Source organism: Choloepus didactylus, chromosome 10, assembly GCF_015220235.1.
Source record: "Choloepus didactylus isolate mChoDid1 chromosome 10, mChoDid1.pri, whole genome shotgun sequence".
NCBI lineage: Eukaryota > Metazoa > Chordata > Mammalia > Pilosa > Megalonychidae > Choloepus > Choloepus didactylus.
Genome location: NC_051316.1, coordinates 25,711,115 through 25,725,752, shown reverse-complemented (window position 1 = coordinate 25,725,752; position 14,638 = coordinate 25,711,115). Strand labels below are relative to the sequence as shown.

Sequence of the window (14,638 nt, the reverse complement as noted above, 5' to 3'; positions counted from 1 at the left end):
GGGGAAAATGTAGAACTATTAAACTTCCCCACCTGCGGAATTCCTATTATTTTCTTCAGCAATAGGGGCTCCCAATTTAATGAGTGAAGCCCTTGATCTAGAGGCTTACCCTTAAGAACCTTAGCTCTGCAATGGTGAAGCTAAGCCTACTTATAACTTAGCCTAAGGGTCACCCCCACAGAACCTCATTTTTTGCTCAGTTGTGGCCTGTATCTCTAAGCCAACTCTGCAAGTTAACTCACTACCCTCCCCTCTAGGTAGGCTCTGACTCCCAGGGATATAAGTCTCCATGGCAATGTGGGACAGGACTCCCAGGGATGAGCCTGACCATGGCATCGAGGGATTGAGAAAGCCTTCTTGACCTAAAGGGGGAAAAAATGGAATAAAATTAAGTTTCAGTGGCTAAGAGATTTGAAATAGAGTCAAGAGGTCATTCTGGAGGTTATTCTTCTGCATTATATAGATATTCCTTTTTAGTTTCTATTGTATTAGAATAGATAGAAGAAAATACCTGAAACTGTTGAACTGTAATGCAATAGCCTTGATTCTTGATGATTATATAACTATATAGCTTTTTTGTGTGATTGTGTGCTTGTGAAAACCTTTTGAGTGACACTCCCTGGATCCAGTGTATGGACAGATGAGTAACTATTAAAAGACAAAAAAATATAAATGGGGGGGTGGGGATGAGGGGTATGGGATGTTTTTTGGTGTTTTTATTTTAATTTTTTAAATTTCTATTATATTTTGTGTAAGTAATTGTGATTATTTAAGAATGAAATAAAATATTTTCTTTTAATTTATAGGTATCAAAACTTCAGACAACTATTTAGTTGTTAGGACATAAATACTCAACTCCTTTGGACCTAACTGTTTAATAAAGGGAACTGATAGGCATTTCTTTTGGCTTGGGGCTGCTGTGAAAAAACTACTGAGATGCTAAGCATGCCGTAAACTTGTGAATCAGGTGGTGAGGCCCTTGCCTTTTGCAGGGCTGCAATCTCTTCACCGCCTGGCACAAGGCCTGGCACATAGCAGGCCTCCATAAATATCGTTTGATTAGTAAACACACGGAAAGCGCAGAGGAATGTGGTGGTGGGAGCACTCACCAGCCAGTGTGGACCAGGTATGAATGGCGGCAGGAAGGTCACGGTGCTCCCAGAGGACTGTTCCCTCTCACCAGCTACAACAGGAGGGGCAGAGCCCAAAGGACACGTCCAACTTGCCAACTGGCCAGTCCACCCACGTCCACTGACCTCACACCAGCCGGCTCTATTTCCATTCAGATTGTTCCAGAAATGAGCCTCGCCAGCTGTCGGTGACCAGATTTCTTTGGTCCAGTTGTTAACCACTGACTCCAAACACTGAAATGCACAACAGTTTTGTTTTGTTTTAATTTTATTAAGCTATATTCACATATCATATAATCCATCCAAAGTATACAATCAATGGCTCACAGTGTCATCACATAGTTGTACTTTCATCACCACAGTTTTAGAATATTTTCATTACTCCAAAAAAAAAAAAAAAGAAATAAAAAGACAAAAGAAAACCCCAAACAACCACTTCCCCTACCCCCCCCACTGTTATTTTTTTTAACAGTTTTATTCACACACCATACAATACAGCCTAAGTGTACAATCAGTGGCTCTTGGTATAATCACATAGTTATGCGTTCACAACTACAGTTAATATAAGAACATTCTCATTTCTTCTGAAGGAAAAAATTCTGTATGCATTATATTCCCCTATTATTGATATTTAGCTTTGGTACAGTGCCTTTTTTTACAATTAATGAAAAATACTGCAATGTTAACTATAGACCTCAGTTTGCATTAATTGTATTTTTTCCCATATACCATCCCATTATTAACACCTTGTAATAGTGACATACATTTGTTCTAGTTCATGTGAGAACTTTCTTGTATTTACACATCAGTTTTTTGATGCTGGCCTCCCCACAGCTGGTCAAAGCTTCCCAAAGCCCCTCAGTTGAATTTGGGAGCAACCAGACTGGTTCTCTTTACCTCTTAGCCACTCCTGTCTGAGACCTGGAGGGATGGACTTGGGAGCAGGGCTGGTTCTTCTTATACCTTCCCCGAGTTCACCACCAGCAGCAGACGCTGTTCCGGGTCTGGGAGTCCTCGTCCCCAGACAGACCCAGGGCAAGCGAGTATGTTACTGGTTCATGGAATATTCCGGCCCTTAGTCTGAGAGTTCCAACCTCTTGACTTCTGGTAATTTGGTGTTCTGCACAAATTATTTATTTGTTACAATTATGATTAAATAATTATTTGTTCCTTGCCTGTTTCTGTAAGGAGACTATAGCTTCCTGATAACAAGGTCCACATCCATCTCGTTGTTCATTTCTCTATGTGCTCCATAAATATTTGTAAATAAATGAACTTATTTTTGCCTGCCTTTATGTGTTCCTTTTGCACTTTTTCCTCTTCTTGTCCTCCTCCCTTTCATTTTTTCTTTCCTCTCCCCCACTATGTCTCTGGCATGCCAATATTACCCACAAACCTGGCTGAGTTCTGTGGTGGTACCCCCATCTGAAAATAGTGCCTCACTGGTTTATTCATCTCTGGTGCTGTCACTAATGAACCTTTGTTTTCCTGAAAAAAGAAATGGAGCTCCCCAAGAGGTTAATTTATCAAGAAGTAACAAGCCGAGGGGATAACCTGGTGCAAAATATACCTGATCAGCTTTTTGGATAGAGCTTTGCCCAGAGAAAGGCAAGGGTCAAGGGTTTTTGCTTTCCTTGTCTAACTATGTACTCCTGGGTAAGAGGAAAGTAAAGTAAAAATCTGTCTCTGAAAGGCAAAATTTGGGTTTTATTATTGGCTACTAATGCTTAGTGTCAGTATAATGCAATATTAGCAGGGAAAATAAAATACACAGATAATCGAGAATTTTAGAACTAATAGGGACTTTAGAAATCAGTCTGTTCTGGAAGTAAAGGAATCTGACCCTGTGAGGTTAATTCACAAGTTCAAGGTCACAGGGTAGTTACACAGCAAAGACAAAACTAGAGCTCAGCTGCCCTCAGGCCTGGTCCAGTTCTGGTCCAGGAGTCATGGGGAGAAACACTCTCTGAGGCACTTCTCCAGGTGGTGGTGAGAATCGCCAAAGGAATGCAGTGTGCACCATAAAGTGCCCTACATTTACAAGACATTATCATTACTACAAAAGCATTTCTAGAACACTTTAGAGATCAAAAAGGAGAAGGGAGCAGGAGGAAAAGGAGGAGGAGAAAAAGGGATTATACAACTTTAGGCAAACAAAAATTGAGGGATGTTCTACAAAATATCTGACCCATTTCTTCAAAAGGGTCAAGGTCATACAAGAAACACTAAGAAACCATCACAGATCGGAGATTAGGAGTGATAACCATTAAGCAAGTTGGGATCCTGGATTGGATCCTGGAACAAGAAAAGGACATTTGTGGAGAAAGTGGGGGAGTTCAAACAAGGTCTGCAGTTTATTTAATTGTATTGTACCAATGTTAATTTCTTAGTTTTGAGCAACATACCATGGTTATGTAAGATATTAACATTGGAGAAAGGTGGGTGAAATTTATGGGGGGACTCTCAGTGCTATATTGCAATTGATTGTTCTATAAATCTAAAATTAATTCAAAATGAAAAGTTTTAAAAAGTGTTCTAGAATCCAGCTGACCAGGAAGCAAATATGGGTAGACCCATACCTGATCAATATAGACTGGGTCTTGGTTTGGGGTTGCATATTTCATTCTGGGTATTCCAAAATGTATTCATTTTCCAAGTATTAGTTGCAGTGTACTGTAGTTTCCTATAGCTTTATGCTTCCTAAAGATATGAACTGTGTTTCAAATAGGTTTGCTAATCCCTGTACTCAAGATGCAACAGGGAGAACCACTCACACAGTCAAGAATATTTACTGAGGACCTTCCTTGTGCATTAGAAACTAGAAAGACTAAGATAACTAGGACAAACCCAAGGCAAGAAGCTTAAGCTTATAGTTTAGTTGGAGAGATAAGCTCAAAATAAATGATGATGATGAAGAGCAAATAATATAGCAGAACTATGAATAAGGTAGAGGGAAAACTTGTGTCATTTACAATGCTTTGGGTATGAAGTAACAGGAAACCTTGACTCAAACTGTCTTATGTCATAAGGATATTTATCATCTCACATAACAGGAAATCCAGAGACAGGGCAGGTTTCAGGTGTGGTATTATTAGGGCTTCCTTCCCGAGCTATTCTCTGGCCCCACCCTCTTTCTTGCTGACATTGCCTTTAAGGTGAGCTCCCACACAGTCCTAAGATGGCTCCCAGCAGCAACAGAGCAACATTTCCAAGTCGAGGTCCAGTGAAGAGACCTAGAATCTCTTCTTCCCCAAATCCCCTAGCCAAAGGGATTAAATATCCATAATTAGTTTAAACTGATTATTTGAATGGAGTGGATACTGGGGACTAACCCAAAATGACCATCACAAAGGAAGCAGTAATCGATTTTCTAAAGATATCAATGACAAAAATATATAAAATAAAAAACAAATTAAGCAATTAGAGATGAACTCAATTGATCAAAAATCCTCAAACAGGACCATCAGTCTCTGTGTAGTCATGCTAGTTATCAATGAATGTCTCTCGGCTGCAAAACCAACCTTCATAACCTGCTTGGTGGTTAATGGAGCATTTCTCTTTTGCAGCGAGTACAATGTTAAACTTTGTATCTCCAAACACAAAGGGCCATATGATTTAGTCATTGTTACTTTAGCAGAGCAATAAACTCAAATGAAGCGGACCCTGGCCAAGTGAGTCCTCGCCCGGTGCGCTCTGAGCCAATAAAAGACACCAAGGCTTCAGGGAAAGAAGAGTTTTATAAAGCTGGAGGAAGTTAGGGGACAAAATCCGCCTCCCCGAACTAGAGAAGCATGGGTTTTTGTTAAAATCAAACAAAGGAGGTGGAAACAGGAATGTTTGGGAAATTAAGGTATAGTGATTGGCTAGTAAGTATCTAAATTAACTGCAGGTTAACCCTGCCATTGGCTCCTAAACATTCAAATTAGAGACTGAGAACTGGCTTCCTCTGCCAATTGATCCTTTGTTGGGATAGCTGGGGCCTGGGGCGCTGCCGGAACCAGTAATGGGACAGACTTCTCACTTTTTTTTTGGATCCGGTGTTCCTTTCTCCTGTTGTTCCTGCTCACTTGGATTCCGTTTGCAGGGTATTTTATGTTCCAGGGTCACATTAAGTTCAGGGTCCTTCTTGCAGCGCCTGCACAGCAAACTGGTTTGGGCTGCTTTTTAGATTAGCTCTGTCATTTTTTTCTGGGCATTCCCGGAGTGGGAGGAGCTATTCTAGTGGGCAAGTACGGGATGTTCTTTAAAGTACCTGAAGTACCGGAGGGTTTCAGTCTCTTTCACAAACATCATTTAAAAAGTAACTTTGTGAGAGGGATAGCAGCCTCGAACCAGTGCAGAAATTCGAAGGAGCTGTCCAGGGAGGAGCAGCACACGAATGACTACATTAGAGATTCTGAGAGAGAAAATTCCCTGTGCCAATTTTCAATGTATTGCCTCTCAGCTCCAAATTAATCCTTTAATATATGCTCTGTGATAACGGGAAGAATTCCTTTCACGCTTACAGTGAGCACCTTGTTAAGCATTTTCAGTAGAAGGTGCTGCAGGGACACTGCAGAAGGAAGGGGCTCTCCTGCTCTCTCTAGCCGATGCACCCAGGCTCAACAAGGTGTGAGGACACTGGGTGGAGCTGTTCCCCAGCCACGTGCGCAGGATGCACGGTCCCTTGGCAGCTTTGCATCCACGGCCTGGTCTAGCAATAACCTTCTTGGAGCCTGCCTGACATGGAAACAAAGCCTGGAAGGCCTCCGGTCTGCCCCAGTAGCCCAATTCCTGCACACTGGGGGCTGCTCCCCGTCCACTGCCTGCAGACCAGCCCCAGCCTCTGCTATCCAGCAGACTATGCCTTCTTCAATGAGGCCTGAACTCCAGATTTGGAGGAGTCCTCTTCCAAGTTTGTCTTCCTTGGATACTCTCCCTCAGCGCTAGCATACCATAACATGTTTCCTTCTATTTATTTTGTAATCACTCTTTTTTTTTCTTAAAATTAAAAACAGCAAACATTTTATTTTCAAGCACACAGTAAATACCAAACTTTTCCAATGACAACTGTAACCTTTATGGATTCTTCTCATATAGAATCGGGTATGGTGGAAGCAAGTTGTTTCTGGGGAGGTTTCTGATGATCAGAAACCAAGGCACAGTAGCCTGAGAGGTAAGAGCTTTGAGGTCAACATACTCAAAACCAAAACATAGCATATTTTACTTTCAAAGTAAAGGGTAAATATTTTACCATATCCTTGGATCAATAACATATTTTACTCTGGAATGACCATGTGGACTGCCTAATTCTTTCCCCACCATAATTCACTTCGAGTGAAATGAGTTACTGTTTCAGTTTGCTTAAGCTGCTAGAAAGCAATATACCAGAAATGGACTGACTTTTATAATGGAGATCTATTAGTTTATGAATTTACAGTTTTAAGGCCATGGAAATGTCCCAATTAAGGCATCAACAGGACGATACCTTCTCTGAAGAAAGGCCAATGGCATCCGGGTTCCCCTGTCACATGAGAAGGCACATGGCCAGTGTCTGCTGATCCTTCTCTCTTGGGTTTCCTTGCTTTCAGGTTCTGGCTTCAGTGGCTCTTTTGGCTTCTGTGGATGTTTCTGTCTCTCTTATCCTCTCATAAAGGACCCCAGTAAGAGGATTAAGACCCACCTTCAATGAGGTGGGTCACATCTCAGTTGAAAGAACCTAACCAAAAGGTCCCAACCACAGGGATGGATTGAAAAAACATGGTCTTTTCTGGGGTACATAACAGCTCCAAACTACCACAGGTACTAACTATAAAACATGCAGTTTTAAATGGACTTTGTATTATTTGTAATCCTCGAGGATGAAGCAGTAAAACTCTACAACTTATCTTAAAAGAAAGAGCAAGTTCCAAGAGTTTTTTATTGTTTGAATAACAGAACACAAAACCAGGCAGAGAGGTCCCCAAGGAAAGGATAGTCATATCTCACAGTTATTGGCACATTGGTTCTCCATCTTCTAAGCCCTTATTAGATTTTCTTTTTATGATATTAGACCTTTATTTTGATCCCAAGTAGAATCCAAGCGTGAATAAATAAATGTATTAGCTTTTACCCCCCTCCTCCATGTTCCTTTAAATAGGAAAAAAAGTGCTAATTGTCTGTTCATAGCCTATTTGGCCATAATTATCCCACCTATGTTTTTTTTTATTCAGTTTTATTAAGATAAATTCACATACCATGCACTCATCCATGGGGTACAATCAACTGTTCACAGTACCATCTTATAGTTGTGCATAAATCACCCCAATCTATTTTTGAACATTTTCCTCATACCAGAAAGAATCAGAATAAGAATAAAAAAATAAAAAGAAAAAAGAACACCCAAATCATCCCACTCCCCCATCCCACCCTATTTTTCATTTAATTTCTGTCCCCATTTATCTACTCATCCATCCATACACTGGATAAAGGGAGTGCGCTTCACAAGGTTTTCACAATCACACTGTCACCCCTTGTAATCTACATTGTTGTACAATCGTCTTCAAGAGTCAAGACTACTGGGTTGGAGTTTGGTAGTTTCAGGTATTTACTTCTAGCTAATCCAATGCATTAAAACCTAAAAAGTGTGACCAGAGTGACCGCTTGACTCCATCTGAAATCTCTCAGCCACTGAAACTTTGTTTCGTTTCATTTGGCATCTCCCTTTTGGTCAAGAAGATATTCTCAATCCCACGATGCTGTGTCCAGACTCATTCCCAGGAGTCACATCCCGCATTGCAGAAGATTTACACCCCTGGGAATCAGGTCCCACGTAGCGGGGAGGGCAGTGAGATCACCTGCCAATCGCACCTATGGTTTTAAAAACAGACTATAACTTGTCTTCTGAAATCCTTGAACAAAGCTCTTTCTGTTAAAGAAACTCTGGGACACCAGTCCTATTGCTATTGTCCATTGTCTCCAAAAAGTGAGGATGGTAACTGAGTTGAGAGCAACTGGGAGGAGTCTTCAGCAAACCAAGGACCACTGGGAACCTACACAGAGGCCAATCTTGTCAACAAGATACCAGCTCCTTCAATTAAAGCTAGGAGAAACCCCACCGTCACGGCTGACCCAACCATGGCCAATGGTCCATTTCTTGCTGCCAGTACAGCTCCTTTTAAAGCATCACTTCTGATGGAGTTCCAGGCATCTTCTTTCCCTCTGACTTGAACCATATTGCTGTCCATAATGAAAAACAGACCTCCCCAAACCACAAAGCTACCTCCCAACTGTGGAGTCCTTGTTTTAATAGCTGTCAAACTCCCTTACAGTCTTTGGTTTACTTGCACTGAAGAATTGTGAAAACCTTTGATTGCTTGAAAGATACCACCACCTAGGGTACCCATTGTAAAGACTCCACCACAGTCCTCAACCATTCACCAGGGGTAAGAACCAGGCTCCTGTACATACTCCTCCATCTTGACTTGTAGTCACTTGTGCCGGTTTGGATGTATTATGTCCCCCAAAACGCCATTATCTTTGATGCAATCTTGTGTGGGCAGACATATTCGTGTTGATTAGATTGTAATTCTTTGGGTGTTTCCATGGAGGTGCACCCCACCCAACTGTGGTGATTACTCCGGTTGGATAATTTCCATGGAGGAGTGGCCCCGCCCATTCAGCATGGGCCTTAATTAGTTTACTGGAGCCCTATATAAGCTCAGACAGAAGGAGCGAGCTTGCTACAGCCAAGAGGGACACTCTGAAGAACTCACAGGAGCTGGGAGAGGAGCTGCAGCTTACAGAGACATTTTGGAGATGGCCCTTGAAAGCAGACTTTTGCTCCGGAGAAGCTAAGAGAGGACAAATGCCCCAAGAGCAACTAAGAGTGACATTTTTTAGGAGCTGCAGCCTAGAGGGAACGTCCTGGGAGAAAGCCACTTTGAAACCAGAACTCTGGAGCAGATTCCAGGCATGTGCCTTCCCAGCTAACAGAGGTTTTCTGGATGCCGTTGGCCATCCTCCAGTGAAGGTACCTGACTGTTGACTCGTTAACTTGGACACTTCATGGCCTTAAGACTGTAACTTTGTAAACAAATAACCCCCTTTATAAAAAGGCCAATCCGTCTCTGGTGTTTTGCAAATGGCAGCATTAGCAAACTAGAACATCACTCTTTAATCATGAGTTTAATAATTCTTTATGTTGAACTTTCCCTATTTAATTCACTATGTGGTTTCTATCTTCTTATCAGATCCAGACTAGTACAGTACAGTGACTTAGCAACTTAGATACTATGATCAAGGAAGTGTCATTTCCACACTGTTATTATTTAAGAATGACCTACTACTATTTGATCGTATAATCAAGCAGAATGCTCTTCACGTCTCCATGGTTGAAATGAGTACCAAAGAACATACATCCAAAAACACATACAAACACACACACACAGTCTTCCACGTGAGTTGAGCAGAGATGCCAATATGGAGCTGTTTGTGTTGCCAAGAAAGGCCTCCTGCCACCAAATATCTTCTGACAAGTCCAACAGATTCAACTGCTGAGAATAAAGCCTTCAAGTATGGATAAATAGGATGTATAAGTTATTTCTGAAATTCTTTAATTTTTTGACTGTGTTGATTTTGTAACAGCTGTATTGAAATAGACTTCATACTATAAAGTTCACCTGTTTAAATTGCACACTTAAATGGTTTTTAGTATTTTTATGGAGTTGTACAACTGTCATCATAATCTAATCTTAGATCCTTTTCATCAACCCAAAAAAGAAACCTTGAACCCATTAGCATTCACTCTTCATTTCCTCCTCCTTCTCTCCAGCCCCAGGCAACCGCTAATCTACTTTATGTCTCTATAGATTTGCTTACATTTCATATCACTGGGATCATAGAGTATGTGACCTTCTGTGACTGGCTTCTTTCACTTGTGTACGGCTTGTGAGGTTCATCCATGTTGTGGTATGTAGCAGTACTTCATTCTTTCTATTGCTGAACAATATTCATTGCACGAATATATCATATTTTACTTATCTATTCATCAGTTGGACATTTGAATTGTTTACACTTTTTGGCTGTTGTGAATAATGCTGCTATGAACATTCTTGTACAAGTTTTTGTCTGAACACCTGTTTTCAATTAGCCTCAGGGTGGAATTGCTGGATCATATAATAACTCTATGTTTAACTTTTTGAGCATTGGCACTGTTTTCCAAAGCAGCTGCACCATTTAATATTCCTACCAGCAATGGATAAGGGTTCCAATTTCTTCACGTTCTGCTAAAACTTATTATTGTCTGTCTTTTTTATTATGTCCATATGGATGTGAAGTAGTATCTCACTGGGTTCTTTCCTTTTTTTTTTTTGAGGTAAAATCCACCTAAAATTCACCATTTTAACCATCCTAAAGTGTACAAATCAGTGGCTTTTAGTACCTTTACAGTGCTGTGCAACCATTACTGCTAATTCCAGAATATTCTCATCACCCCCAAAAGAAACGCCCGTACCATCAAGTAACCACTCTCTATTCCCCTCCCCCTAAAAACTGGCAACCACTAATCTGTTTTCTGTGTGTATGGATTTGCCTATTCTCAACATGAAATCAAGCAATATGTGGCCTTTTGTGTCTGGATTATTTCACTTAGCATGATGCTTTCAGCGTTTCACCCATGTTGTAGCATGAATCACAACTTCATCCATTGTATGGATATACCACATTTTGTTTATCCATGCATCAGTTGATGGACATTTGAGTTGTTTCCACGTTATGGCCATTGTGAATAATGTTTCCATGAACATTCATGTTCAAGTTTTTGTGTGAATATATATATGGTTATATATATATGCACACATTTAATAATTTGCATATACTATGTTTTTTGTCTTGTAATTTTTCATTAGAGAAGTTGCAGTTTTACAGAAAAGTCATGCAGAAAATAGTTTCCATATACTCCCTTTCCCCCATACACACACACACACACACACACACACAGTACTTCCTATTATTAACAATTTTTATTAGTGTGGTAACTTTTTTACAGTTGAAACAATATTATTATTATATTTATACTATTAACTATAGTCCGTAATTTACATTAGGGTTGACTCTCTGTGTTGTGCAGTCCTATGGTTTTTTTTTAAACTTTATTTTACTAACATATATATAAGCTAAAATTTCCCTTTATATCCCTTTTCAAACATTTACAATGTTTTGTCTCCATCACCATCATCTATTACCAAAACTTTTCCATCACCCCAAACAGAAATTTTGTACCAATTAAGCATAAACTCCCCATTCTCTAACCTCACCCTGGCCCCTGATAACTTGTATTCTAGTTTCTGGCTGTATGGATTTGTTTACTCTAATTCAATCATGTCAGTAAGATCATACAATATTTTCCCTTTTGTGTTTGGTTTATTTCACTTAACATGATGTCTTCATGAGCATTCTTTTGGGTATATATCTATAAGTGGGATTGCCAGATCATAGATGATAATTGTATGCTTAAATTTTTGAGGAACAACCAAAAATTTTTCAGGTTTTTTTTTTTTTTTTTTTGGTGTTTTTTTTACAGTTTCCCATAGTGACTGCACCATTCTTAAATAATTATGTTTTGGGTTAATTCATTGTTCAGTTCATTCTCATTTGTACTTCATATGTGTAATGGTTTTTTATAATTCTTTTGTGAGTCTGTTAGATCATTTCTGAATTTTTCTAATTCTTATTTTTGTTGTTCTATGTCCTGTTTTATGTCCTGTTATTTTATTAAAGATTTAATCTTGTTTTGTAAGTAGGGGGTTACAATTTTTATCAGTTTCATAGGCATGTCTTTCCAGTGTGCTTTCATTGTCTACAGAGATGTTATTCTGTTCCTCAATCTGTTTTTAAAAATAACTCTACATAGGATTGGCCTCAATAGTTTTCTTTTGTTTATTTTAATGTGAAATTAGTTTTTATGAACATTTGGAAAGGAGGCGTTTCTATTACTTTACAGAACTCTGTCTCCTGTTGTTTTTGTGCAGTGTTAAAATAATGATGTTTCCCACTGTGGGATCTCCTGACTCAGATCCCCTCCTCCACTTTGTTTTGGACCTTCTCTTTCCTTCATTTCTGTTGTCCCTATTCTGCTCAATTTGGATTCCACTCCCAGGAGTTTCCTCTCAGTGTGGTGCCCTGTCCTGGTAGGTTTGGGAATGCTTGAGGGATCAGTTCCTCCAACCTCTTCATACCTCCCCATGGCTCCCTTATACTATTGCACTGGACACCTTACCTCTGAGACTCAGTTTCACACTCAAATAGGCCTGTCAGTGAACACATTGTGACACTTCGGGGTTTTCTCTTTTTGCTCTCAGGTCCATCAGAAGCCATATTATACCACTCTGCTTCCTCCTGCACAGGAGCTAATAATTACAGCTGTTGGTTTGTCTCTCTGCACTCCCAACTAGTTATTTTGGACTTTGTGGGGATATCCTATCACTGTGTTTTATTATGAATGTTGCCTACTGGCTGTTGGTTTTGCTATCTAGTTGCTCTGTTCAGATTTATAGATATTTAAGGAGATTAAAAAACTATGCCACCACCACTGCCATCTTCCCCAAATTCCTAAAGCATAAATTTAAACTGTGTCACCTAAGGCAACAACTTGAGTGGGTTCTAAAAAGTGGTTGGTTAGTGCACTAAAGAGTATGGAGGTTGGGTAGCAGGATTAAGGGGAGAATTTAAAAATAAAGAGTGATGGGGAGTCTTGAAAAAAAATCTCTATTTACTTGGAAATTTTCTCTACAGTCAGCCCTTTAGCTTGTAATCTGGAAAAAAGGCAACTCCATATTCCTTAGACAGCAAGAATCACTGGATGCACATTTGCTGCTAAAGCACTGGGTGGCAGAAGAACCAGCGCTCAATTGTGTGTATTTATTGGCTTTGCTATTCATATAAAAATAGTCACATTTTATTTATTAAATGAATGCTTGCCACTTTCTCTACTTCAATTTCTTCCTCTCATTCATACAATCCTGTATAAAATAATTTTCATTTCCCTTTCTCCCATATCTGTTTGCTTACTCCCTGTTCTTTCCTCCCTCCTCCTGTATTTCCTCTCCTGAAACGTCAGTGCAGTTGGAAGGATTTGGGCAAAGGGTATTCACACCAATTCATCCTTCCCTTAGGACAGATTGCAGGCTGATCACAGTGAGTGGAGGGGGGTAATCATGACAGTCTCTTCAAAATCACACCTCTCTGAAAAGAGGTTTTAGGTAAAATCATTTCCACAGACAATGTTATCAACAATTGTCAAAGGAAATCTACAAGGAAATATTGCCCTCATCAGTGTAAGTATAAAACAAATCAGAAGGACGTCTAATATCTTATTCTTTTTATTATTTTTGTTTTTTAATTTTTTTGTCCTTTTGCCTCTTATTCTTATCTTAAATTTTTGATTATCACAGGAAAATGTACTTATAGGGAAATTCAAATATTTTAGTAGAAGTTTGTCTTCTTTTGGTGTTTTCCCAAAACTCTTACCCAATTTGATTTTGCATAACTTTTATCATAACCTATTTGCTGTCCCCACAAATTTGCTCCTGTCCCCATCCCATCTGGACCTTTGCTCCTGTCACTCTCTGCCTAGATGCCTTTCCTGACCCTGCCCATTTGTTCAAATCTCATCTGTCAGGTTGAAGCTCTGAGCCCACCTGTGATGACATCCTGCTCCCCTTTCATGACCTATGACCACTCCTGTAATCTCTCCCATCTCATAGCCTCTGATCATTCACAGATTTGTAGAGTCTGAATGTGTTTCATGATTTAGACTATACACACTTTGAGGGCTGGACTGTATCATGAGATTTTCTAGCATCCCTGACCTCCAGGCGCTCAAAAAAGGCTCTCCACAAACACACGGTTGACCAGCTGACTTCAGAGTGGTGCAAGGAAAACAATCACAAAGATGGAAAGTGACTTGCTGAATTGCAGCCAAGGTAAATACAAAACTAGCCGGCTTGGCAACTTTTGAATGGGGGAAGGAGAGAGGAGGAAAATGAATATTTATAGGACAGCTATTTCCCAAGCAATTTTTATAAATATAAGTTTTTTACTGTTTTCAAAACAAACTTAAGAAACAGACATTATCTCAAATTCAGAGAGAAAATAACTAAAGTTCTGAAAGTATAAGCAAAATGGCCAAGACTGCACAGTTGTAATGATGGAATCGGGACCCAGTATGTTAAGTTTTCAGAGGTCAGGCTCTTTCTGTCACTCCACCAAGTCCAGTGTACACCTTCCTTTGGTGATGATGTTCAGCTTAGTGTTTCTCAAGCCACCACCATCTAGGAAGAGGGAGAGAGATTCCCAGAACCTATGTAGCAAAACTTTACCCCTATGGTTCTCTCAGGAAAGCACCCCTATGGAGGCAGAGGCTGAGGGATGGAGCCCATAGAGGTAGCCCTTTCCTTCCATACTTCCCAAGCCTTGGAGTTAGAACACCTAGGTTGGAGAACTCAGGTATAACTTACTACCTGGTAAACTGGGCAGGCCACTCTTTCCTC

The 14,638-nt window shown here is 40.0% G+C and overlaps 1 protein-coding gene and 1 pseudogene across 5 annotated transcripts in view; both read right to left on the bottom strand.

Annotated features, from left to right (window-relative positions):
• LOC119505353 (zinc finger protein 782-like) overlaps positions 1 to 14,638 on the bottom strand; it is a 96,420-nt gene that overhangs the window by 1,524 nt on the left and 80,258 nt on the right. For 2 of the 5 annotated variants that reach the window (XR_005210720.1, XR_005210726.1), the window contains one exon: positions 1,110 to 1,364. Coding sequence is in view for 2 of the 5 variants with exons in the window: in XM_037798062.1 (XP_037653990.1) it covers positions 2,105 to 2,250 (146 nt within the window). In the remaining 3 variants the exon portion in view is untranslated. Of the gene's footprint in view, positions 1 to 1,109; positions 1,365 to 1,788; positions 2,251 to 11,605; positions 14,420 to 14,638 lie in introns of those variants that run through there. The other 3 variants (XR_005210719.1, XM_037798062.1, XM_037798065.1) reach the window with 3 other exon arrangements.
• On the bottom strand, positions 7,910 to 8,704 carry LOC119505356 (annotated as a pseudogene).